Below are 25,386 nucleotides of genomic sequence, written 5' to 3'. Positions count from 1 at the left end.
TTTTTCCTCCATTTCCAGATTTAACACTACGCAATCCACCGGCAGCAGCAGGAAGGCATGGAAATTTACAATTCATGAAGCTAATCTGCAAATACGAAGGTTGGGAATGTTGGGAAGGTAGATCTGCAAATACGAAGCTCTCTTATGTTTCCATTCCGGATGCTAGCCAATGTACACCGCAAGTGCCTTCATCCACACCGCTTGGCAGTTCCGACCATGCTACCAACTCAACTATATACGTGCATGTCCAATATCTACAATAAAATCTAAAGAGACCCCATTCCGCCCCACTACCATGCATAGTCAAACCTGCAGCAAAGACCCGTTAGATATAGGGGGAACTGATCTTGCTTTGCCAGTCAGTCAGCCGACCATACCTCGCAAGCGTTGCAGCACTATCACCCATATCCTTCTGCGCCTTCTTCCGCATATAAAAGATCGGACAATCCTGCGCGGTACATATAACGTCCTGATGTAGACTCCCCTGGCATCGCTGACATTGTGTCCATAGTCGAGCAAACTTCACTTCCATCTCGGTCTGGGCGTCCAGATGTTTGTAGTACAGCTCGCCGACGCGGGGTTTGCAATGTGCGCACACGGCGGTTTCTCCTTTGCGTAAGACGGCTTTACAGCCTAGACATGTTGCGGTTTTGACGGCGAACTTCATGAGACCGCCTATTGTGGGTGCTGCAACCGATATCGTTCGGGTGTGGTCGCCGGCTGCATAACGTAAATCCTGATTAGTTCTCATGGCTTAACCGTCGTGGATTCTGCGGTTTACACTTACATAACAGCCTATTTGCCTTACTGCCCAAAATCGGTTCGAAGATTCGCATCAAGGGTTTCGACAGCTGGTTTTCCAAATAGTACTTTGTGTCGATGGGCACGTTATTATCAAGTACGTATATTGGATCTTCGGCCTTCTCGTACGCGGCAGCATCTATCGAAAACGATATGAGCATGCTGCCATTCTGCAACTTTGCAGCATCGTGCAATGTCTACCTTTGGTTCCCTTGATGATCACATAGGCCACACGGTCACCTAATGCAGGCGCTGATCCCGCATCACGCTTCCTCATCCGCTCCGCCAACTCGTTATGCGCTTGCTTTGCGGCGTATTCTGAAAAGCGAGGAGCAAATGAATACAGAGGCTATCCAACGTGAATGCTGCTGCATGAGCTCCACCTGCTTTCCCAAGGGCCTTTGAAATCACAAGCTGGGACAGGTCGATCTTATTTTGCAACAGATCGGAAATGACACCTTTGGTGTACTCTTCAGCTGCGAGGACGTCGCGATCAACCAGGATCTTCTTTAGACATGTCTCGATGACACTGGAAACCAGGCGACAACTATCACGGCGTACAGTCTACGTAACGGTCGAGCGTTAGCATACGCCTTCCACCTCCAAAGCGGCTCCGCGTGCATACCTCAATCCCCTTCGTATCCATCTTATCATGCTTCTCCGGCTTCGTCCAGTACAACCCCGCATATCGCTTCTTGTTGATGAGCAGATACGGATAGTACACCTTCTCGAAATCGAGATTGATGGGTTTCTCGAAAAAGCTCGTTACATAGTCGGCGGCTTCTCGTCCGTATTTCATCGCGTCCGCCACCGTATCGACACCGAACTTCACCATCACCGAATCCGTGTCTCCGTAAATGACTTGTGCGTCAAACTCATATCCGTTCGCCAAGGTGAATTTCTCTTCTACCCGCGCTTTCGTCAGTTCAATCATCTCACGTCCATATGCGGTGACGCTGGATGAGATGGCGAGAAGAGGAAGCTTTCCAATGGTGGCGCCGGTGAATCCGTATACTGAGTTTGCACTGATCTATTTTGTCTTGTGAGGCCCCATCCTACTCGTCTGAATGCTATGCGTCGGTTTATTTACCTTCAGTGCCAACTGTCGTCCGTCTAAGACAGCCCGTTTGAACGGATCCGTCTCCTTCTTCAAATCATTCTTGGCCCGTTTACGCGCTGCAAGTAGATCTTCGAGAATGGTGGGCAGGATCCCTTTTCGTACCGATGGATTCACGAAGAACGCTAACCAAAAACAAACGGTTGGTTTCAAGTACCCGAACCCTCGATCTCGCGGACATTTGCTCCTCACCATTGTCAGGCGTAACCTTGTAATCTTCGCCCTTTTTGAGCCCATATTGGTCCGCTGCCTTAGCATCATGAAGCCACGTTGAATAACACAGATTGTGAGCCATCATGATTGATGGGTAAAGCGATGTGAAATCGAGCGTCGCGATTGGTTTCTCGTAAAACCCTTTCATCGGCTCGATGACGGTCGCTCCCTCGTACTGGACGTCGTCGGATCCTGTGATACAGAGAACTTAAAAGATCTTGCGTCCGACACGCGTTTGAGAAGGCAAACCCACATACCCTCGACTTCCATGGCAGGAATCAAAAGATCTTCGGTTTTCGCTTTCCGATACAGCTGGGACACCACTTTGATTTGCTGTCCCCTCGTCAGAAGGTAGTTGAAAGGAACTCCAGTTACTCTGGCCATCTCCATGTAGTTGATGACGCACATCAATTTGTCGATCAGCCTTTGTGGCAAGTATGCATCCTGAACCATATCGTTAGCACACCGCTGAGTATTTTGCGGGAGTAAGTGGTGGAGTCTTACCTTCAAGCAATAGATTGCAAGACGCCGCCTCGTCTCATCATTCCCATTTTGCAAGTCTGTGATGATAGAGTAGTGGACGTCCTCCTTTTGCTCGCCTAGAGGAATGCAGCTTTAGCATTTTAATCCCAAGTGTTCATACGCAAACGGGAATTGCCTACCAAGAAAATGCGCGCACACAGAGTTCAGAGTATACGACCGCAACTTGTAATCGCGCTGCATCACTTGCAACACATCCATCTGGAGCCGCCCTTCGAGGTTGATGGTTTTGGTATCTCGACTGCCCAGCCCCTTCGATGAGAATCTGCTGTCCTTCGCATTGGTTCGAGAGCCTTTTGGAATGTTTGAGTACATGCTCGAGCAAACCCTGCCCGCTAAGTTGATATCGCACCTTTAATGCGCCCCAAGTAAGGGAAGTCTTCCAGTTTCAAGGTCTCCGCTCGCTCCAACAAGTACGGGAAATCGAAACCATTGATGTTATATCCGATGAGCATGTCTGGGTCCATCTGCGTTTCATTGCGACAGATCAGCAGCGGCCTACCCCAAATCTGGTAAGCAAAGGAGTTCCTACCTTCACGACGAAGTCGCTCCATGCCTGCAGTAGCTCCTCTTCTGTCTCGAATGATAGCGTATGGGTGCCGACGATATTGGCACATTTCTTCAGAGTAAACACATTCCTGATGAACGGCCGGCTTTCACCTAAACCACAAGCCCTGCATCAGAAATACGCCTTTCACGAATGTCCCAGGTCAATCACCTACCCTGAAGTGTCACCATGTTTGCGATTTGAATGACGGGATCCACGGACGCCTCCGGAAACACGCCTTTCCTGCCAGCGCATTCAATATCGAAGCTCAATATCCGTAGAGGTGCTATCTTTTGCCATTCGCCTTCTGGTTGATGCGCTACTATGTCTTCGCAACTGTTGAGAAGGTGAGTAGAAGATCTCGAAGCTTTGATTGCTTCGCTCACTTACAATATGTCGATTTCTATCTGTGAAGTGGTCAGGGCGCTGGATGGGTTTCGCACCACATATGTCCTGGCCGGCAGCTCGACCCAACTAGCTCCTTGGATCTGACGGAAGCTGTTTAACAGAGGATCAGAAGCTCAATTCTTCGAAAGGGTCGTACCTGCGCGTCAATCATGAAGCGAAGCGGATATGGGATGTTGCTCTCATAGGTTGGGTTGCTGACCATCCTTCCCAACCCATTCACCGTGAATCCCGTTGTGAACATTCGCTTTGCCGCTGGTATAAAGGAAGCGAGCCGCAATATGACTCGTAGAAATAGAGCTTTCCGCGGCCCATGGTAGCCGTATATGCTCGACCTTTGCACCATTTCCAGATCGAGAGCGGCCTGCCCGGGACTATTACGATTTATCTTCAATCCCTCCTGTACAGCCAGTTAGTGATAAGGTCCGCGGTAATGGAGCAAGGAATCTTGAACCAACATTCAAGGCTTTGAGCATAGCATCTTTGTGCTCGGGGCGGTAGTTCATTGGCGCAGCTACGTAGAAGTATGGGAGGAAGCCATGCACGTGGCAGGTGACACTATGCCCTTCCTATGCGCAAGATTAGATGGTGGCCGATATATGATGGGCTGAAAAGCTGGAAGTCATCATACCATCGTGCATCCAAACATGCGCAACGTTGATGCTTCATGCAACCCGTACGGATTTGGTAACCGTGGCGCATATGTTTGTACAATGTCATCAATGTCGATCTGCTGAAATACTGAGAAGCCAATAAATTAGTTTGTCAGCATTATACCCCACAGCATTGAAAAGCTTGCGGGTCAAAGAATTTACCTATAGGCGATGCCTGTGGGTCGAATCCAGCCAATTCCGGTCTGTTCCACGTGCTTTTATAGTCGGCGATCTTTGGTGCGTTGTGGGAAAGTTTCTCAAGCTCTGCTTCGAAGGAGGGGGTCGCGTCCAGAAGATCGGTGACATAACTTTTCCTTTTCTGCAGTGAGGGTACGAAGTGAATACAGCGCTTTGACCGTAAGAATATAGCGGTATCCGCTCACCTTGAGCGCAGGGTTGGGTCGTGATAACGTCGTTGGCAAACTCTCATGCCTATCTATGACCAATCCCGCCTCTTCTTCCTTCCGCTTCGCTGGCGTCACTTGAACCATCTTTGCTATACGTTCCCGCTGACCTCGAACTGCTGCCTGGACGCTTGAAGAGTTTGTGCCGGTTACTGTCCTCTCTCTGTGGCGTTTCGTTGCCCGACCTGAATCCTGAAGTTGAAGCCCTGAGAGCGTGGGAACTTTGCGATGTTCGAAAGTCCGAAAGTGCCGCGATGATGTCCGACACGCCCGTCGGCGGCACAGACACACACACACGAGAGTTGGACAGCTCGCAGTAAACTTCCCCTTATTCTCTGGGCGCAAAGAACATACGCATACAAACATGTCCCACCAGAGCGGCATCACTTGCAAGTACACCCTCGATTGTATCCGCATCTGCAAGAGCTGCCCAACTAACTTCCAATTTCAGGCGGTGACGAACTGCTCTCGGCTTTCGGAAAGGCGCTGCAGTCGGCAGACCAAAGGGCCCTGAAAGTCATCATAGATCGCGGTATGGGCAGACTCTGACGTGTGGACGGTGGCAGTCGAACAGTCTGAACTGGGACTCAAACTACAGCATATGCACTCAGAGAACGCCACTGTTGCAGAGGAGCTGCCTACACAGGGCTCGTGGGAGGATGGTTGGTTTCTGACTTGGTTGCCATTAAAGACCGGGCATCCGCTGACCTACGCTTGACCTCTCAGATCTGAGTAAAGTGAACGCCTGGTTCGAACCCGCCGAACCCGCTTTCGTCCTCTTCCGGCTGGACTCCAAAACCCCTGCTGGATCATATGAATGGATTTTGCTGCAATACGTGCCAGACCATGCAAAGGTCCGGATTGGCAGAGGCCAAAATATATAACCAAGCGGACAATGTCTTGATGATGCATATACCAGGTTCGGGATAAGATGCTGTACGCTTCGACGAAAGCCACATTATTGAAGGAGCTCGGGGACGCCAATTTCGTCGACTCGCTATATGGCACATTGCCCGCTGAACTGTCACTGGAAGGGTATCGCAAGCATGTGCTGCATAAAGACGCGGAAGCACCTTTGACGGAGCGCGAGATAGAGATGCAGGCCGTAAAGGCAGCTGAGGTAGATTGCGCGATTCTTTCGGAGACGGACAACGACGGGATCTGACCCTCGTTTATAGTATAGCGCCGAAATCGGAACGACCACGAGACGGTCTCATGCGCAGGGAGTCTCATTTGCGTTCGCGGATGAAGCAAGGAAGTCCCTTTCTGACTTGGCGAGTGGATCGGTTAACATCGTCGTCCTGGTATGTCTTTTGCGCTATCGTACGACATGGAAGTTCGACACGACGGAAGTACTTAGACACACGTAGGCGGTGAATGTAGCGGAAGAGAGGGTAGATCTGTCCAATGCCAGTACCGGAAGTTTCGGCGACCTGACTCGGTTGGTTGAGGCGAACACTCCGCGGTTCTTGTTCTACAAGCCGGACGCAGGGAATTCAGGTATCAACTATGCTGCTGCATTTGGGAGTACGCGGTGCTATGTGCTCACAAACGTTTCAGCATTCATCTACATCTGCCCGCCTTCGTCGAAAGTGAAGGAACGCATGCTCTATTCATCGTCACGGGCAAGTGTCCTGTTGGCCGCTGAAGAGCAAGGTTTCACCGTCTCGAAGAAGGTGCGTACGAGAACGACATCATTTGATGAGCCAACGTTCGATATACTTATCCTGCCGCATATAGTTCGAAGTGAGCTCCATTGATGAAGTGACCGAAGCCGAACTGAAAGACGAGCAAGAGACTGCGGCAAGTACGCCAGACTCGGTGCGCAAGACGTTCGCCCGGCCTTTGAGACCAGGTCGAGGACCTGCGCGTGTATCTCGGCCGGGGACACCTTCGTCGATAAATAGCCTTGAGCAACAATAGATAAATGCACATTCCGCTGCACTTTTATATAGTAATTCGAAAACAAGTTCATTACTGATTGTGATTGCTATTGCAATTCACTTATGTACATCAAGACAGGCTTTTGGCAGCTTCCAAAAAGAATTCAAACCAGGATCTCAAAAAGAAAAACGAATGTTACAGATAATTGGCATCCCCACTGCATAGCTAGTTATGGAACCACTTCAAGGCCCTAGCCCAAACGTAAGCAACCCGCCAGCCGTCAAATCCGCCTCATTCTCCCCCGCCTTCGGGATCTTCGGACCAGGCTCCTCGGTTCCCGGAGCAGCAGGCTGGGGCTCCTTGGTCGCAGCGGTATGCTTTGCGCCGCTTTCGGTGTGGGTGCTTGTGGTTTTGGAGTCGACGGCGGGTTCCTTTTTGTCTTCGTTGGTTGCGATGGCTTGGGCGTAGGCCGCTGGGGCTGGCGAGGGAGAGAGAAGAGAACGCGGAGGTCAGCGACATGCACGAGATGGAGGAGCGTACTCTCATACATACCTTGGTTGTGAGTAGGGTTGCTCATGGCGAATGCTGTGGTGTAGGGAGTTGCGATTGTGCCAGGAAGTAGGTTCAGAAGCAGTTGCAATGCCATGTTCGGTTTGAGATACAGTACTTTATGATAGAAGTGCTTGGCTGTGAGAGATGAGGCTTGGGACAACGTTGGTGGACGTGGTCACTGGTGACGTCAGGGTCTCGCGCGTCGCGTCTCTCCGCAACCACCGTTCTTTCCTTGGCTGGCCAGAGCCGTCAATTGTCAAGTGGAAAAGGACTTGACAATCGATACGTAGGTATGCATGCTTGCAAGGCGTCTCCCCCGGAATTGCCTTATGAGCATCAATGTATTACAAACTAAAATGTACAAGGCAAATGACCGCTTTCGAACTCGTGAGGCAAGTAAGATGCCGGGGGTAAAGGAACACACCTTACGATTACGGTTCTGTTCACATGTATATGATGTGCTAAACTTGCGACTTAGGTAGGTCATCGTTTCTTCAGACTATCGCTAATCTTGGCCGCAGCGAGGGTCTCCAAGGGTAGTGTGGCACCGCGCGGATATTCAGAGGTCGTCGCGAAAAGCTTGTATATTTCGTGCGTTACTTCTCTGCATGTGCTTTTGTATTCATCTTTTGTGAGCGCCGGTGAAGTGCGGCTGGTTGTCTTGCCGTCTTTGCGGTTCAGCTGGAGGTATTTGTCGAGCTGCGCTTTGACCGTGGACGCGATTTCGGCCTTGCTTATGTGTGGGCGGCGGGGTGATGGCTCTTGGTTGGACTTATGTGGCTGTTTGGTTCGGACGTGGCCGTTGTTGGATTCGTGCGAATGGTTTGTGCCGTTATGCCGGTGCTTGTCGTCTGCCCCGGGTGGATCTTTGATGTTGCGGATTGTTGCATCGGGCGCTGGCGGCCTAGCCCGCATCGACGCGGACTCGGAAAGGTGAGTTCGTGTCGACGCGGCTCCTGAGTGCACACGTCTCGCCCCTCGATCCGGTATTGGTGGATCTCTAACGCTATTCTCTGTGGACTCGCGCTGGCGATGTGACGTTTGCAAATCGGGCGTATATGGCTCATCCCGATCCCATGCGGAGCCAGGAGTCCGCTTGGACGCTCGACCCTCTGTAGGATCATCGGTTGAAGCGGCAGGGCGCTTCCCACGACCATTCACTATTGGTGGCTTTAGGTCGTTGTCTCGGGTTTCGTTGAGTGTGGGAGCACCCATTGTTCGACTCGCGCTTGGTCCGACTCTCGTCCCAGTGCCCTGACGACTGGTGACTTTTGGTGGTTTTGGGTCGTTATCGCGGCTTTCGTTGAGAGTCGGAGCACCCATGGTCCTGCTCGCGCTCGGACCCGGTCCAATCGCAGAACTTGCATGGTCAGATTTCCGGAACGAGGGTAACTTTTCTTGTCGTCTTAAGAAGGACAGGTTTTCCGATATAGGTATCGAGTCCGTGAGACGAGTGCCACTCCTGCTGCTTCCGCTGGAAGCGAAGCCCTCTTTTTCGTCTTCTACCGCTGAACCCGCCCCGATCGTTGAATGGTCAGCTCGCCGGAACGAGGGTAACTTTTCCGGTCGTCTCAGGAAGGATAAATCTTGTGGTATAGGTATAGAGTCCATGAGCCAAGTCGCACTACTACTGCCTCCGCTTCCAGGGAGAGGATCCGGTTCGTCCTGGGCTGCGACGAGGAGTGAGGGTACCTGTGCCCATGTGTTCAAGCCGCCGTTCGTTCCGCTCGCGCTTGTGTTCGCGGTACTGCTTTCTAGGCGGGAGGGGAGGGGTATACGGGAGGGTGGAGAGTGGGTGTGGTCTTGTGCACCGGCGAGGACGGACTGTATTTGCGACGTGCTCTGTGCCCGTGTGTTCAGGGTTCCGTTAAGGGTTCCGTTGACAGCTGCGTTCAGATTTCCGCTAGCGCTTCCGTTCACTGGGCTCGTGCTTCCGTTGGCGCTTCGGTTCGAATTTCCGATGATGTTGGTAGTCACGGGTGGGGGTGCCCTGATACTAGGGGGTCGGAAGATGCGAGAGATCTGCGTCATGGGGGAGGCTGACGCCGAAGCTGACGCTGACCTAATGCTTGGCGGTCGGTATATGCGAGGTGACTGAGTTACTGGCGAAGCTGAGGCCGAGCTTGCATTCACGGGTGGGGTTGCCCTGATGCTCGGTGGTCGGAATACTCGGGTGGCCTGAATTGAAGGGGAAGCCGACGCGGGAGCCGACGCTGATCCCCGCTGGGACGGCGTCCTGTTCAGCTCGCCCTGATCAAGATCAATCCGTCGACGTTTTGAAGAAGAGCCACTTGCTTCAGCCTCGACCGCTTCTCTTGTTCGCTTCGCGACGTTAAATGTCTCCCAGATATCGGACTCAACCGCCGGACGCTCGGGCTCGGGGATGGGCTGCGAAGTGCGTCGTCGCGGAGGAGGTGGGTTGACTCCATGGATGTAGCGCACGGGCGGTTGTTGCGGCGTGCGGTTCACAACCACCTCGTTTCTTAGCCAGTCGGGCACATCGCGAGGGTCATCTGAATAAGATATGTATGCAGTTTGATTCCACCGGGCCGCAGCTAGGTACGACGAGTTCTCGCTCGAGACGGCAGACTGCATGACGGGTGCTGTCGGTCTCGACTGCCAGCTCGCCGGAGCTGGGTGAGGAGGGGATGGCGGAGGCCGGTTCTGCCGATTCTGGCGGGATCGTTCGGCTCGTGCTCGTTCAGCTTCGCGTCTGATTGTCGTAAGGAGGGGTACGACTGGAACTGGACGCGGCCTTCGTCTTCGGGATCGTCTCGGCGATTCATTATCGTCCGGAAGAGCGTATACGATGTTTGCATCATTGAGTGGCCGAGTGCGAGGTGGACGCGCAATGTTCTGATTGTATAGACCGGGAGGGCGAGGCGAAGGACCAGTGAATAAAATTTCGCAGTTGTCGCATGCCCATTCGCCGTCTGGAACTTCCGCCATTCCCAGGCATTCCAGGTGCCAGCCACTGTCACAGTGGTCGCAGAGCAACATTGTCTCCTGCAGGGAGGTGAGGATTGTGAATGAGAGACTGATTCTACATCATTCCAACGGGGAAAGTGCAATGCTAACCTCATGCTCTGCGGATCCACAAATCTCGCATTCGGTAACTTCATATTCCGCATCGTCGTCGTCGTTCGCAACTCTTTGTGTCCTATCCTCGACTGGTACGGTCCGAATGATCCTGCCGCGCGGTTTCTCGACGACGTTGATTACGGTAAATAACGCCCTGTCTACGGGACAAGTGTTCGTCGTGTCGCTCCAGGGAGAGATACAGTGCAGATGGTAAGTGTGAGCGGCATGTGGGCAGTCAAGCTGCCCGAGCTCCACTTGCGGGTCGCTCTCCAAGCTGCTCAGACAAATTGCTGATGACCACAAAGGTGAAGCTATTAGCAAAGTGCACTCATCCATCAACCGTCATCAACCATCAACAACTCGATCATCGCACGTCAAAGCATGATCAACCATCAATTCAGCAACCATCAACTATCAACCATCAACCATCAACCATCAACCACTTATTATTGCGCCTTTGGCGCAATGTGGTGCTCCCTTCGCTCGCAAAAGATCTGACGCTCGCTGAGGCTCGCTAAGAAATGCGAGGGGGAGGATTGCGGTTCTGACGTAATGTGGCTCGCTCCGCTCGCGATTCACTGTCACCCGCTGCTCGCATGGCTCGAGAGGCGTTCGCTCTGAGCGACTTCGATAACGCTTGGTCTCCCAGACCGAACCAGGGCCCGCCCGCCTCAAGCACCCCTGCGCCTCGCTTCGGTCGTCGCCGTCCGCATTCGCTCCAGGTCTTCGAGCGGCTCCCTTGCGCGAATCAACCTCAAGCACTCTCCTCGCTATCGCTGGGAATCTCAAGCAACTCGCCTCTCTCGCGGTACTCACCACAGTCTTCGACCTGAACTTCGTCGGCTTCCTCAGCGTTCGCCCGGTCTGCCGGGTTTGCTGCCGGGTCTGGCATATCTTCTGTTGTCGCAGTCCCAGGGACCAGCGTTGATTTTTCTTTCGTACGGGTACTCTTTCCGAGCGAAACTCGAGCGCAGAGCGCCAGCGGTCAAGAAGAGGGTCCTTCGGATATTCTTTGGCTCGACTGGAGAGAGACTTGAACTTCTTGCACTTTCTGTTGAATCCGATTGAGTATTTGCTAGCTATTACTGGCATGTGAATGTAGACTACAGCGAGGTTTGCAGTACTGGAACTGAGGGTTCGGAGTAGGGGTTTGTAAGGTATATGGTAGGAAAGGCCGGGAGAAATGTGGGGGGAGCGGAAATGTGGAGGAAATGTGAAGCGGTGACAAACGTGGAGCCCCCGACTTTAAACATTTCAAACCGCATCGCTTACGTCATGTTGGTTGTCGCGGGCTAATTACCCAACCAGCAGTTGGCAGTGAGCAGAACAGGGACGGAACCCTCGGACCCGCAACTCGCCTTTCAACAACTCAGCGAAACAACAACTCGTTATTCGCGTGGGATCACCGCTCAGAGCCGTCTCGGAAGTCACGCTTAGCTCACTCAATTCGCTCGGAGGCTGCATTCAACCCCGAATGGAAACCCCACACGATAAGCTATGATGTGCAGAGCTCCTTGCGCCGAACTGTCATCTCCTGCTTTCTTCCCGACGGACCTATCAGTCCTCATACCTGCGTTCGAAAGAGAGATGTTGGAGAGCGAAGCGCATAAGCGAGAGATAATCTGACATTCGTCACAACCGAACCACGCCCGCCTCGATCCAGATTCAACCCCCACCAACTCACCTCCACGCCGCCCTCCATTCCCCCGCACCCCTCTTCCTCTCCCTAGGACTCAAACTCCTCTCCCTCGCTTTATCCACCCTCCCATGCGTCCCGACCGGCGCGATCAGGAATGTGTCGGGAAAGAACCGCGGGTCGTCGCGCGAGGTCGTGTCGACAGGTGCGGAGAGGGAGAGGGTGGAGAGGGTTGCGGTCCAGGTGTCGAGGTCGTCAGTGTCGAGAGTGGTAGAAAGGGTGGTTGTGGGCCAGGTTGAGGAGTCCTGTGGTGGGATATGGGGAGGGGTGGAAGTGAGGAATGGTACTCGCATGGTTGAAATTGGGGACGGTCTGCTTGATCAACCTACCTCATCATCACCATCTTGACCAGCACACTTATCCCACCGCTTCTTGTACTCATCAAACCCGCGCAGGTCAGGGCTGGGCGGGTATTCCAGGTCTGTACCGTCCGGGTCCGGTCGGCGGCGGCGCTCTTGAGTATCAACAAGGGTCCTGAATCGCGGCCTGGTCCAGATGTCGTTTTTGTCGTTTGCTTTGGTGGGGGTTTCTGTGGGGTCGGCGGACTTGGCAGGTTCTGCGGCTCCTGCGGAGTTGGGTTGGAATGCTACTTGTTCATTTTTGGTCTTTGAGGGTGGTTCGTTTCTGAGGGTGGGCGAGGGAGGTACAATGAATGAGGGTGGTTTCTTGGTCGCAGGCGAGCGCAGATCATGGTTTTCATTTTCGCTGTCGAGGGCCGGATCAGATTGGTGGTATCTGCGTTTTTTTGGTGCTGGGAGCTGGTGGCTATCCTCGGCATCGGGGCTGAAGCGGCCGTTGCCCGCTTTGTTGGAATTTGGTTTCACCTTGGAGTTTCGGTCGTCAGTGCAATTGAGTCATTCAGTTCTCCAAGCGTCAAGAGAGCCCCGCAGGCCTTACCATTTTGCGCTGTGCAAGTCAGAAATGAAGGTCTCTGCTTTTTGCACTAAAACAGCAACTACACTTCGATATTTTTGTTGAGTCTGGGCTCAGGCTGGTAATGGGCTTGCCTAGGTTTCCTCCCAGCAGCCGCCCGCTGAGACAGTCCGAAAGATAAGGAATAGCGTGAAACAGCCGGTTAAAGCTGTACGTTCGAAGAACTGTGGACACGCTTTTGACGGCGTCTTGCGATCGTATTGGGCGGGAGAGGTCGTCAACGGGAGTGGAGGTCGTTAACGAGGTGGAGAGCGGTCCTGCTGCGTTGCGAAAATCGACAGCGCGATGAGGATTGACAGCGTCGTGGCGCAGCACCGATAAGGCGATCGCTGTCAGTCAGAGAGGGACTGATGTCATTCTCGCGCGTGTGGGATGTGCGCAGCCCGCATTCACAATTCAGCCATCGGGAAAGCCACGTTCTGTTGGTGAACTCTGCTCCGTATGGAGCGCTTCGGAGTCGGGGACGCAAAGTGCTCGTCACAAATGCACCAATCCTTTCTCCTCACTGGCTGCGAGACGGAGCGTCTGTGATTCTGTGAACGGGGACGGATGTTCGATTTTTCACGCGGGCCGCAGGCTTGAACATGTAACGCCCGGATGTGACGTGATGGGGTGTTCATGTTTTGCGGTGCCTTGTCATGCAACTTCGGTGCGGAGGAATGAGGTCCAGATCTATAGGATATATGAATGGTGGGGTAGCCAAAGGGTCTCCTACACAGAAAGCATCGCATCGCCAGTCCAGCCCCTCTCACAGCAGCACAAACAATATAATAGCATCCATATTTCTCTGGAGCCGTTCATAAGATCGAGAAAGTCAACGCACGAAACATACACATTCAACATGTCACCACCAACGGCCGAAGCCCCGCGCTCCAACGACCAGACGCAGGACGCCACCCGTAAGGGCAAACCATCAACCGACGCCGACCACCCTGGCCCTCTCCCGCCAGGGATCTTCAACAAAACGTCCCCACCACTCAACACCGAAAATTTGCTTGTCCAACTCGATATCCAAAAGCTGATCACTGCCGAAGATGAGAAGGATTTCGAAAACATGCGCAAAGCTCGCCGAGCTGCAAACTACCTTGCGGCGTCCATGATCTTCTTGAAGGACAACGTAGATCTGAAGGAGCCTCTGTCGAAAGATCACATCAAAGACAGGCTGCTGGGGCACTGGGGCACATGTCCGGCCATCACCTTCATCTACTCGCACTGCAACCGTCTCATCCGCAAACATGATCTTGACATGTTCCTCGTAACTGGACCTGGTCACGGCGCACCTGCCGTCTTGGCAAACTTGTACCTGGAGGGGACATTGGGAAAGTTTGACCAGAGGTATGCGACGTCTAGCAAGGGTCTCTACGAGCTCCTGCGTGGCTTCTCGTGGCCGGGAGGTTTCCCGAGTCACGTCAACGCGGAGGTTCCTGGCGCCATCCACGAAGGTGGTGAGCTCGGATACGCACTCGCAGTCAGTTTCGGAGCTGTTTTCGACAACCCGGATTTGATCGTGACCTGCATCGTTGGAGATGGTGAGGCCGAGACCGGACCAACCTCGACCGCGTGGCACTCGTACAAGTACCTCGACCCTAAGGAAAGTGGAGCTGTCATTCCCATCTTGAACGCTAATGGGTACAAGATCGCCGAGCCCACAGTTTTCGGATCCATGTCGTAAGTTCACTCACATGAAAGGCTTCAAGTGGCCGGTTTGTATCACTGACACCCTGACTCTTCGAACAGCGATGAAGAGCTGTCCGCATTGTTCTCAGGCTATGGCTACCAAGTCCGGATTGTTGAGAACATGGACGTGATTGATGCCGACATGGCTGCGTCCATGGACTGGTGAGTGCATCCACTCAATGCAGACTGCCAAAGCAGCGATGATTCTAATCTTCATCAATAAAAATTCAAGGGCACACAAAGAAATCCGCCGCATACAGCAAGCCGCACGCTCAGGCAACCCCATTGTCAAGCCGCGCTGGCCTATGATCATTTTGCGTACTCCCAAGGGTTGGACAGGTCCGAAGGAGGTGCACGGCCATCAAATCGAAGGAACCTGGCGTTCGCACCAAGTGCCTTTGCCCAAAGTCAAATCGGATGACGAGGAGTTCAAAGCATTGGACGCGTGGTTGAAGAGCTACAAGTTTGATGAGCTATTCAAGGATGGCGTGCCGGTGGAGGACGTCCTGAAGACGTTCCCGAGGAAGGAGAGAATGATGGGACTCAACGAGAAGACCTACGCCGGCTACAAACCTCTCGATCTGCCCGACTTCCGTCCCCTCACCAAACCTCAAACGGTCAAGATGGATGAATGGCAGGCGTGCATGAACGCATGTGGGGAGTACCTTGCCCAAGTCATTGAGAAGAACCCGAAGTCCTTCCGCATCTTCTCTCCTGATGAACTCGACAGCAACAAGCTCTCCGGCGTCTTCAAATCTACGACGCGCAACTTCCAATGGGACCCTTTCTGCAGCAACAAGGGCGGGCGTGTTATTGAAGTGCTGTCTGAGCATCAGTGCCAAGGATGGATGCAAGGATACACCTTGACGGGACGGGTGGCGCTCTTTCCAAGTTACGAGGCATTCTTGCCCATCATCACAACCATGGTGATCCAATACTCGAAGTTTCAAAAGGTCGCTCGTGAAACCAACTGGAGGAAAGATATCGGATCTCTGAACTACATCGAATCTTCCACATTGTGGAGGCAAGAGCACAATGGTGGGTGCTCGCAACTGCTCTGGCTGGGAGAAGGGCATTTCCACTAGCTTCGTACTGATTTGTCAATGCAACAGGCTACTCCCACCAAAACCCGAGCTTCATCGACGCGCTCGTAGGCTTGAAGACCAACATGGTCCGCATCTACCTGCCTCCCGACTCTAACACATTGCTGACTACTATCGACCACTGCCTTGCGTCTCGCAACTACGTCAACCTGATCATCAGTTCGAAACAGCCTATGCCGCTCTGGCTTGAGCCTGAGGTATGATGGGTGGCTCGCTAGCCATACGGTGGCGGAGCGAATATGATCTGATGCAGCCGGTTTCTTTCATCTAGGAAGCGATTGCGCACTGCAAGGCTGGTGCTTCTATCTGGCGCCGATACAGCAGCCATGATGGCAATGACCCTGATGTTGTGTTGGTTGGATGCGGGAACGAGACCACGTTTGAGGTTATTGCGGCGGCGGAGATGCTCAAGATTGACGCTCCCAACTTGCGTGTCCGTGTGGTCAACGTCACCGGTGAGTGGGAGAACATCAGCGCCTTGACACTTACCCGAGAACGCCTACTGATCTTCGGATTCCCATTCGCCAGATCTCATGATCCTCAGCGCCACCGGCAGACACCCTCACGCCCTTTCTGACGAAGAGTTCAACGCTCTCTTCACCACCGACAAGCCGGTCATCTTTAATTTCCACGGTACCCCCGGCGTTGTTCGTGGGCTTGTTTTCGACCGGCCTCTCATCGCCGGCCGTCTCGCTGTGGTGCGTTCGTTGCTCTCCATGTCGACCCCTCGGAAGTAAATTGACTGACTCGCGCTGGTTTGAACTATAGCACGGTTACAACCAAGAAGGCACCACCACCACCCCCTTCAAGATGCTCACAGCCAACGGATGCTCCCGATTCGACCTCGCAATCAACGCTCTGCGCTCGTTCCAGCGATACCGTGACAGCAGCAAGGCCAACGGCAACCACAAGGATTTGGCCGATCGCGGAACCGACCTTCACCTTCTCGTTTCTGATTATCAGAGCCGCTTGCATGCTCATGACAAATATATCGTGCAATTTGGCGAGGATCCCAAGGAATTGAAGGAGATTCCCTCCAAGGCCAAGTAGGCGATTGACTACCTGATCGCCCAGAGATGAAATATATTCCGCAGAGTAGCATCGCATAGTTTCATTCATCAGTTTTGTTCATTTCTTACTTGTACATACACTTGAAGTATCCCCCTTAGTGCCATTCAATATCTGCAATCTTTCCGATGCACGTTTTTCCACAAACATCTTCGCGGCACGTCCCCCACGCTCCCAAACTCATGTGCACACCAGATATGGAAGAATTGTAAACGGCTATCGAAAAAATCGGGTATTTGTATTACAGCAACAGACATGAGGGCGATTGATAAGAAAGGCTCCTATAGCTATGGCGGTTTATAGAAAGAACTGGACTAGTTGCACCGGTACTCTATACTTGGATCTCCTCATGCTCAACCTGCTGGCCCTGATTTTGGCCCTGAGCATCAGCAGATTTCGGTTGGGCTTGTGCGGACCGAGGAGTCGTGGCATCACCCTTCTGAATGTTTCCCAAATTCTCGATTGACTTTTTCTGTTGGCGAGTGATAGGACGGTCAGTAAGATTTCGTACAGGAGTGAATCATCTTTTGAACTTACGGGAGTCAACAAGGCATGCTGCGTCTGCAGCGTGTCCAACCCGTACTGTGGAGTTTCACCAGTTCCCACAGTTGTCTTGTGCAAGCCTTCCGCGGTCTTTTTCGGGGCATGCATGGCGTGCAGGACCGACACCGAGTCCGCGACTGACGTCGCTTTGGGCTGCGGAGTGTGTTTCTGACACCAAATTTGATCGTTCACTGCTTTGAAGGTCTTCAGATTCAGCTGGATGTTGCAATTTGGGTCACTGCATTTAAAGCACCCCTAGAGTGTCCGAGAGAATACGGTCAGCATTTGGTGAAGGCTAAGGAAGGCGTCGCAAGTCTACGCCACCTTGTGGTACCACTTAGACGCTGCTTCAATTTTCTCGGTGGGGTACACCGCCTTTTCACACTTGCCGCAGTTTTGAGACATGCTGAGGGAATATGAATCTGATTGAACGAAGATTAGGAGGATGCCAGAGGTATTCGTTGTGGATTTTTCGTATAATGAAGCGGGCGCGCCTGGGGAGACGCAGACTTTTATGGAGAATCTCAACTAAGCTTTCCGCCTCATACGTATGAATGTCCGAACATCAAAGATTTCGACTGTGTATTTGGACAAGCTATAAATGGGTTGGCAGGGCTTCGACAAGGCGGAACTTCCTCCCAAAATAAACTGACCAGAATTCGACAGCGTGTCGTCCACGTGACCTTCCACCGGAACACGTCACCGAGCACAAACGCGTTAGGCCTCTTTGAGACTTGAAATTCGGGCCTGTGCTGCTGTGCAATATGGCCCTGGGAGAAAAGGGGGAAAGAGCGAGCGGATGGGGGGGTGCTTTTCTCGCCCCCTTTCCGCTCGCAATCACTTTGCGCGCGCCCTTTGCCAAGGTCCTTTCTTCTTCGGCCTTCCAACGTCGTGCCAGGCCCGGCTGTGTCGCTTGGGGGACGTCCATACCCCCAGCTGGCCCGCCAGCTCGCTCTGCGGTTATAAAAGGAGTCGCCCATCCTGCCTCATCTGTAAACTCCAAACCTCGCCCGCCCCCACCACTCGAGTACCATTCGGTCGTCCCAAGGCTTGTGGTGGTGCTGGATGGACGTCAAAGCTTTGCAGTAGCGTCCAGTCTCAGCTCATCTCTTGGAACCGAGCCGGGCATCTCGCGATGGTAAAATCGGATATCGTTGACGTGCGCCGGCTTTACTGTTTTCTCGCATCCGGGTTCTGCCTTGCAGCCTCAACGCTCCTGGGAATACGCTCGGAGCCCAGGCACAACGCATAACTTGGAGCGGAGAATGGTAAAGCGTCCCGATAGTCAACTTGGGACGCGATTTTCCCAGGCCCAATTTTCCCACGAATCTTACAGTTCTTTCATATCCGAGTCTGTCTGGCTATCGATACATGCGCAGGTTTTTCTGCCGTCCGCATAGCTACACATAACTTGGAATGGAGAACTGTAAAGGCACTCGTGGGAAGAAGAGCTGCCGTCCGCGGTCTTTTACAGTTCTTTCATATCCGAGTCAGTCTGGCTATAGATACGCGTGCAGGCTCTCCTGCCACTACCATAGCCACGCATAACTTGGAATGGAGAATTGTAAAGGCTCAGGGCGGCCACTGCAGCCCAACAATGGATGTCTCTTTACAGTTCTTTCATATCCGAGTCCGTCTGGCTGTCAACGCGCGCAGATATCTCTGCCATCGTCAACCACGCATAACTTGGAATGGAGAATTGTAAAGCTCATCCTTTGCTATGCCGCCGATGTTTTTACTGTCCTTCCATATCCGAGTCCGTCTGGCTGATGCACCGCAGGGATTCCTGCAACCAGCGTAGCCACACGTAACTTGGAATGGAGAACAGTAAAAGGAATTTGGCCGATGCCCCACTTTTCCCAGGTACGACGCTCTTACCGTTCTTTCATCTCCGAGTCTGTCTGGCTAGCTTCCGCATGCAGGTTATGCATGCTTTACTGGTCACTCATAACTTGGAATGGAGAATGGTAAAGGTGGTTGTAATGCAGTTGGGTTGTAATGCGGTTGAATGAAAAATGAGGGCTACATGCATCTAGATATCTACTAGATGGCAGCCTGCCCTCTTACCACAATACACTCTTATTACACCGATGCCACTTGAAGAGCGAGGTAGGTGAGCCGAAGCCCAAGCGGGAACAAGGACGAGCACAAGGACGAACACGGGCATGCGGATGGGGCGGGGTCGGGGACGGGGTCGGGGACGGGAACGGAGCTGAGGTCCGGCAATCTTCAAATTCACCACAACGCAGCAGAAATCTCCAACCCAACGTTATTATAGCTGTACTGTACAGTCTTGGGAGAAAGCCTGTTGATTCCCGTTATATATATACGCGAATACGGAGTGCGCAGCCTGCATTTGAACGCGTTGCGCGCGGAGCAGTTGGACTGGCGTGATGAGAGCAAAGTGGCGCCACTAGGACCCACAGTTGTGAGACGGACTTGCAACAGATAGCTCCCACGACTTCCCGGACTTGGGCTGGTATCTACCGCATACTAGGTCGCACATGGATGAGTGTGATGGAAGGGTAGGATGATTCAGCGCAGTGGTCCTGTTATCGAGTGGCCTCACTTTTCCCAAAGTGTGATGAAGTAACGAGGTGGAGTATCTGGACCGCCATGAAAACCCTACAAATATCGAGCAGGAGGCTGCCAACCCTCGCCCTTGGTGAAAAGCTGTGGTCTCAGCTCAGAGTAGAGTAGGAATCAATCGGCAACGACACCCACCGATAGTGCGTGTGTCCCATTCTTTGGCACCCTGCTGTTTCCCAAGCATTCCACTCGGCAAAATGGACTTCGCCATAACGCTAAACCAGACAATGTCTGACCTGACCTCGAGGCTGATCAGCATGCCGAACGACAAGCTGTACATGTATGGCGGACTCTTTGCTCTCATGTTCCTCGTCATCGTCATGTCGTCGGGCCGTGAGAACAACAGCCAGGAGAAGGACCGCGTCCTCCCACCCGTCGTATCGCACACTGTGCCGATTTTGGGCCAGGCAGTAGCGTTTGGCGTTCAGCCCGTCAAGTTTTTACAAAAGCAGGAGCAGCAGGTAATATGGGAATTTTCACTTTGACGTGCATCGACTGTTATTGACGCCCTTTCACAATAGCATGGAGACTGTTTCACTTTCACGATGATGGGCCGTAAGATCACAGCGGTGTTGAATCCGGACGGAAACCACTTCCTGTTCAACGTCAAATTGGCGGACGCCACTGCGGAAGGCGCATATGACAAGCTTACCGTCCCGGTCTTTGGCGACGAAGTGGTTTACGATGTCGATAACGCGGTATTCATGCAGCAGAAAAAGTATGAGCGTGGTGGTTCTAAGTAGCTACATGTGGAATTTCCGTACTCACCAATCACTGTTCTCCATGTCTCAGGTTCATCAAGGACGCTCTGACCACCGACGCCTTCAAATCATATGTCCCCATTATCATGGAGGAGACCCGCGCCTTCTTCAAGGAGTGGCCCAACAAGTCTGCGCAACACGAGCTCTTCCCGGATATGGCTGAGCTGACCATCCGAACAGCATCACACTGTCTCCTCGGAAAGGAGATCCGACAGCAGCTGCATTCGAACGTCGCGAAACTATACCACGACCTCGACCAAGGCTTCCAGCCGATCAACGTGTTCTTCAAATGGTTGCCTCTGCCGGCGTACTTTGCCCGTGATCGTGCCAACAAGATCATGACCGAGACGTTCTTGAAGATCCTGCAGGAGCGCCGAAAGAGAGAGGACTTTGAGAACAAGGACATTTTGCAGTCTTTGATGGAGGGTGTCTACCGTGATGGAACCAAAATGTCGGACAAGGCCATTGCACACATGCTGATTGCTGCGTTGATGGCTGGTCAACACACTAGTTCTACCACTGTGTCGTGGATCATCTTCGAACTTGCCAACAACCCGCATGTCATGTGAGTTCCGCTCCATCTGTAGATGAATGTAGGTTGCTATGGAGCTGAGTCGGAGTATTGACTCTTACTTTTTTCAGTGATGAGATTCTCAAGGAGCAATCGGAAGTCCTGACTGGAAAACCCGACACCCCACCACACGAACTCCCCGACTTCACCTACGAGGAGCTCCGCAAGTTCACCTACCTCGACGGCGTGATGAAGGAATCCCTGCGACTGCACCCGCCAATCCACACCATCATGCGCCTCGTCATGCGGGACGTGAAGTACAAAGGCTACACCATCCCCGCCGGTCACTTCATCGCCGGTTCCCCTGCCGTCTCGCAAATGGACCCCGCTCGCTTCCCTGACCCCGAGAAGTTCGACCCAACGAGGTTCACCGCGTCTGCGGATGAAGGATCAGCAGAGTGGACGATCAACGGCGTGGACATTGCGCAAAAATCGGCGCGGTCCAACTTCTTACCCTTCGGTGCAGGAAGGCACAGGTGTATTGGCGAAGCGTTTGCGTATGTGCAGATCAAGACTATCATTGCGCTGTTTGTGAGGGAATTCAGGCATCAGCTGATGAAGGATGCCGAGGGGAAAAACATCTTCCCACCGATGGATTTCACGTGCTTGATTGTTATGCCGAAGAAGCCCAGCTACATCGCTTTTGAGCGACGAGAGGAGTTTGTGAAGAAGGATCAGTAGTGAGCATATATTATATGAATGAAATGCGATGGAACATGCTTTGAGTATGCCGATGTGTATCACGAACGAATGCGCCATATTTGAAGGATGATATCAAAATTGTTCTCCGAAGGAGGGGTATCTGTTTACAATGATGTGTAGAAGGCCGGTATATTTCTGCGAGGCGCCTCCTTTCCCATCGAATTCAATTCCAAAGGATGTTGATCAGATATGCTCAAAAGGACGGGACGGCGCTGGCTCCCACATCACTGCTAGTGATGCGATCAACAGATCCAAACTGAGCAGGAAGGGGTTCGGAACACTGACCAACGCAATGTTGCAGCCTGGTTCAGGACCTCCATCTAGGAGTGGCGACGGAGTGAACGTCGAGTGGGCGTTGAAGATCAGGGGCTCGTACGTATCATTCTGCGGGTGCTGATGTGTGAGATGCAGGAGTAGAGGATAGAGCTGGCAAAGGAAGGCCAACAAAATGCGGAAGACGATCATGCCGACCAAGATGCGCTTAAAGGATTGAAAAATGTCTCAGTATGAGGGTGAACATAAAGCGGTGACCGACACCCCAAAACTCACATTAGTCGTAAAAAGGGAGGATCCCTGAGTATCCACTGCACTTTGTGCTAGCCGGGCCGGGGCTGTGAAGTGGTTGCGCGGCGCGCGTTGGCGTTTGTTCGTCGAGCACAGGCGTTCGAAGGCAATAAGGTGATATGCTGCCGTTACAAGCAAGGGTACGTACGCCACGTTGGACCAAACCTGATCAACAGAGAGTGTAAGTTTGGCGAAGTGAGTGAATCTTCCCCCTGTGAAAACGTATCAAAGCGCCCTCGTTCGCGTCTCAAACCTACCAGCCACGAAGCAAGAAGGCCAATAGGCGATGCAATCACTAGGAATCTCTGTGCCACTCGTTGACGACCATTCAAGTTGGTATTGAAGGATGCGTTCAGCGAATGGGTGATGATGTTGTCCTCCTTCAGGCGAAAAGTGGTTGTAAACAAATCTTCCAATCCCGTGTCTTCATCCTTTGGGAAGAACGTCTGAGGGGAAAGCGAAATTTGTGAGAGCTCGTCGTCCGTTTTCTTGTTGGGCGCATACGAAGCGGGAAGCCGCTCTCCGAACCGCAGAGGTCGCTTGGCAGGAGTGCTGGGTGCGGCTGCAAATGACTGAGACTGCTGGAACGTTGACTGAGCAAACGGTGATCGGCGCTGCTCTAGCCCCCGCGTCGATGAGCTTCCAAACACTCCAGAATTTTGCTGGAAGTTGGATTGCGATGCATTTTTCCAACTTTTCGGTTGCGTAAAAGCGTTCGCAGGCTGCTGCTGTTGGGTCCGCCAGCTCGACCACGGTTGCAGCACATGTTGTGACGCGTCTGGGGAGACTTCCCGCTTGATTGGCCAGGTTCGTTGATTCACGAATGGCGCAGGTGTGGTCAACGAATTCCCCCGGACTGATTCGAATGGGTTTCGCTGCAACCGTGGTGACTGATGGGATGGTTGGCGAGGTTTATTTGCGGTGTCGAGACTGAAGGCGCCGAACGACCGGCTAGAACCGAAAGCAACCGGGCTCGGGATATTTTCGCGTTCTTCCTTGACGCGCTGTGTTATTGAAGGTGTCCCCATGCTTAAACTGAGCTCCGAAAGGTCGAAGAGCGAGCTTTTCCTGGCGTTGAAGGGGGTTGACGATCTTCCTATATTCCCTGGGCGCATGGGGGCATGCTGGCTTCTTTGCGAAGTCGGGCTCCAGCCGGAAGATTCGCTTTCTTCGGCGAAGAGTTCAACTGCCGAATCGGCACGATCGAAGCTTGGTGACCCTGATGACGGGCGCGCTGACTCCTGCGAGACAGGTTTCGAAAGCAGGGGTTCAGACCGACCAGCATCACGCACGTAGCCCGCTCTCCGCCGCCGGTGTTCATGCTTACGCGGAACCAGGAACTCCTGCAGTACACCGACCGCTCGGCGGAACATCATGACGGTGACGCACAGATACACAGCTGCAGTAATTCGCGACAGATGCGGCCTGTCTTTGCCCGCCATGGTGATGAAACCCAGAAGCCGGTCCATTATCAAGACCAGGATAGCACCAGGACTGCCTTTCGTTCCGAAGTACCTCCGCCTCGATTTCAATATGGTTCGTCGCTGTTCTTGAAGAAACGCATCCGTTTCCGCAAAGACAAATGCAACGACAGCTGTTTGGAGGATCATTTGCGTAGAGTGACTGAGGAAGACCTCATCACAGCTGTCATTGTATGGTATCGATGTCGCGCAACTGGAAAGTGCGCCGGAGAGCATGTTTGAGAACATGTCCGCCATGCCAGTCGACGGCCACCGCACCCATGCTTGTAGATTTCTTCCGTCCAACGTCGAATGTAGACCGTCCATATCTATGTAGATGAATCGCAGTTCAGTTACATTCCAAAGGCCGATGCCGAGCTGAGACTGTACTCTACCTCGCCAAAGCCCTTCGTAGAAAACGCGCGTCCAATAGGCCAAGCATGTCACCCCAAGGAGGCTGGCGCCTATCAATGTCGCGCCACCGCCGAAGCGAGAGAGAAGACCCAACGATGGCGGGTGGGCTTGGGATCTATGAAGAGTAGGTTTCCCCACTCGTTCATCGTCATCCACATCCTTTGGTTTCTGCGGAGAACCGCTGGGCGATCTCAGAATCCCTTTCAGCCTGCTTTCCTGCTTTTTCAATTCCACCTCTACTCTCCTCGCGCATACGTCGCACACAGGTGGGTATCGTTTTTCTAAATATCGCTTGTGGTCCGCGTATTCCGCAAGTCGATCATCGAAGTTTGGATCGTCATCGTCTGGGAGATACCGTGACACTGCTTCCAGAAGCAGCGACTGGTGCCTCACGCAATCCTGACAAAATACGTGATCTGTTGCCTTCGAATGTTTGTCCGGCATGGACGGCGCTACGGATGTCCGAGGGTTATGGGAGTTCCCCGTACGCATTTCTGGGATATATGACGAGATACTGCCATCCTGCAATAGAGGATTGATATGAGGTCTCCATCGTATTTGACAAAAATTATCTCAGTGTTCGTCAGTGACCTACCTCGTCATAAATATTCCAGGACTCACACAAACGACAGAACCACTTCTCCACCCTCCCCGTGGCATCAAAAGTGGGTCTAAGCTTCTCCGCATCAACTGCCGCCCCCTCTCTAGGGCCGCCACCGTAAATATTGGACGAGTTTATCCTAGCAGTTGGTCCAGGCAGGGCCGAGGTTTCGTTGCAATAAAAACATTCCAGGTGAATAATTCGGCCCCACCGGTCTTGCATGTAATGACCGAACGCAATCCAGCTGCATCCAGGGACGGAACAATGTGAGGCATGGCCCTCTACCGTACGTTTGGCGGAACGCATTCATGACTGACCTTCTTCGAGCGATATCAACCAAGAAAACTCCGACCGAAAGAACTAGGAGGTAGGAAACCAGAACGGTGGTGGAAATCATTGCTAGAGCGGAATTCTGCCTGAGGTTGCCACTGCTGCCAACGCCTGCATCGATACTGAGAATACTAAGGCTCTGCAGCAATCCAAAAAGAAACACACTGTCTTGCAGTC

The 25,386-nt window shown here is 52.8% G+C and overlaps 9 protein-coding genes across 9 annotated transcripts; 3 read left to right on the top strand and 6 right to left on the bottom strand.

The window, feature by feature from the left end:
• Positions 1-290: 290 nt before the first annotated feature.
• EV422DRAFT_565553 (DNA polymerase family B-domain-containing protein) lies at positions 291-4,767 on the bottom strand (the record flags this gene model as incomplete). Its single annotated transcript, XM_053072334.1, has 20 exons — positions 291-309; positions 378-720; positions 788-940; positions 1,003-1,119; positions 1,185-1,365; positions 1,427-1,831; positions 1,892-2,043; positions 2,111-2,323; positions 2,389-2,575; positions 2,636-2,730; positions 2,794-2,964; positions 3,024-3,138; positions 3,204-3,331; positions 3,394-3,554; positions 3,609-3,706; positions 3,763-4,023; positions 4,082-4,192; positions 4,255-4,364; positions 4,439-4,595; positions 4,660-4,767. 20 exons carry the CDS (start codon positions 4,765-4,767, stop codon positions 291-293), a joined length of 3,285 nt encoding a protein of 1,094 aa, XP_052927663.1.
• Positions 4,768-5,044: 277 nt separating this feature from the next.
• On the top strand, positions 5,045-6,724 carry EV422DRAFT_611920 (uncharacterized protein; the record flags this gene model as incomplete). Its single annotated transcript, XM_053073886.1, has 9 exons — positions 5,045-5,087; positions 5,132-5,212; positions 5,292-5,342; positions 5,407-5,534; positions 5,600-5,800; positions 5,859-5,984; positions 6,051-6,180; positions 6,241-6,356; positions 6,421-6,724. The coding sequence occupies 9 exons, from the start codon at positions 5,045-5,047 to the stop codon at positions 6,601-6,603; spliced, it is 1,059 nt and encodes a 352-aa protein (XP_052927662.1). The 3' UTR covers positions 6,604-6,724.
• EV422DRAFT_362327 (uncharacterized protein) lies at positions 6,725-7,338 on the bottom strand. The gene has a single exon (XM_053066660.1). The coding sequence runs from the start codon at positions 7,208-7,210 to the stop codon at positions 6,845-6,847; it is 366 nt and encodes a 121-aa protein (XP_052927661.1). The 5' UTR covers positions 7,211-7,338; the 3' UTR covers positions 6,725-6,844.
• A 31-nt stretch (positions 7,339-7,369) lies between these two features.
• On the bottom strand, positions 7,370-11,450 carry EV422DRAFT_521649 (uncharacterized protein). The gene is made up of 3 exons (XM_053069769.1): positions 11,014-11,450; positions 10,195-10,487; positions 7,370-10,122 (listed from the first exon to the last, which is right to left on the bottom strand). Exons 1-3 carry the CDS (start codon positions 11,087-11,089, stop codon positions 7,600-7,602), a joined length of 2,892 nt encoding a protein of 963 aa, XP_052927660.1. The 5' UTR covers positions 11,090-11,450; the 3' UTR covers positions 7,370-7,599.
• A 304-nt stretch (positions 11,451-11,754) lies between these two features.
• EV422DRAFT_611916 (uncharacterized protein) lies at positions 11,755-13,125 on the bottom strand (the record flags this gene model as incomplete). Its single annotated transcript, XM_053073885.1, has 4 exons — positions 12,791-13,125; positions 12,223-12,717; positions 11,882-12,138; positions 11,755-11,767 (listed from the first exon to the last, which is right to left on the bottom strand). Exons 1-4 carry the CDS (start codon positions 12,791-12,793, stop codon positions 11,755-11,757), a joined length of 768 nt encoding a protein of 255 aa, XP_052927659.1. The 5' UTR covers positions 12,794-13,125.
• A 113-nt stretch (positions 13,126-13,238) lies between these two features.
• EV422DRAFT_521647 (phosphoketolase) lies at positions 13,239-16,879 on the top strand. The gene is made up of 7 exons (XM_053069768.1): positions 13,239-14,494; positions 14,564-14,665; positions 14,736-15,541; positions 15,616-15,803; positions 15,878-16,061; positions 16,135-16,304; positions 16,375-16,879. The coding sequence occupies exons 1-7, from the start codon at positions 13,434-13,436 to the stop codon at positions 16,654-16,656; spliced, it is 2,793 nt and encodes a 930-aa protein (XP_052927658.1). The 5' UTR covers positions 13,239-13,433; the 3' UTR covers positions 16,657-16,879.
• EV422DRAFT_362245 (uncharacterized protein) lies at positions 16,866-17,702 on the bottom strand. Its single transcript, XM_053066658.1, has 3 exons — positions 17,542-17,702; positions 17,212-17,472; positions 16,866-17,146 (listed from the first exon to the last, which is right to left on the bottom strand). Exons 1-3 carry the CDS (start codon positions 17,620-17,622, stop codon positions 17,006-17,008), a joined length of 483 nt encoding a protein of 160 aa, XP_052927657.1. The 5' UTR covers positions 17,623-17,702; the 3' UTR covers positions 16,866-17,005.
• A 2,105-nt stretch (positions 17,703-19,807) lies between these two features.
• EV422DRAFT_361995 (cytochrome P450) lies at positions 19,808-21,921 on the top strand. The gene is made up of 4 exons (XM_053066656.1): positions 19,808-20,267; positions 20,328-20,524; positions 20,599-21,132; positions 21,210-21,921. Exons 1-4 carry the CDS (start codon positions 20,004-20,006, stop codon positions 21,817-21,819), a joined length of 1,605 nt encoding a protein of 534 aa, XP_052927656.1. The 5' UTR covers positions 19,808-20,003; the 3' UTR covers positions 21,820-21,921.
• Positions 21,922-22,070: 149 nt separating this feature from the next.
• On the bottom strand, positions 22,071-25,386 carry EV422DRAFT_362131 (Ima1 N-terminal domain-containing protein). The gene is made up of 5 exons (XM_053066657.1): positions 25,197-25,386; positions 24,874-25,123; positions 22,658-24,800; positions 22,390-22,569; positions 22,071-22,320 (listed from the first exon to the last, which is right to left on the bottom strand). Exons 1-4 carry the CDS (start codon positions 25,274-25,276, stop codon positions 22,391-22,393), a joined length of 2,652 nt encoding a protein of 883 aa, XP_052927655.1. The 5' UTR covers positions 25,277-25,386; the 3' UTR covers positions 22,071-22,320; position 22,390.

The sequence above is a fragment of the Fimicolochytrium jonesii genome (assembly GCF_025526975.1).
Source record: "Fimicolochytrium jonesii strain JEL569 chromosome Unknown EV422scaffold_5, whole genome shotgun sequence".
NCBI classification, from domain to species: Eukaryota; Fungi; Chytridiomycota; class Chytridiomycetes; order Spizellomycetales; family Powellomycetaceae; genus Fimicolochytrium; species Fimicolochytrium jonesii.
This window is presented reverse-complemented; position numbering and strand designations above follow the sequence as displayed.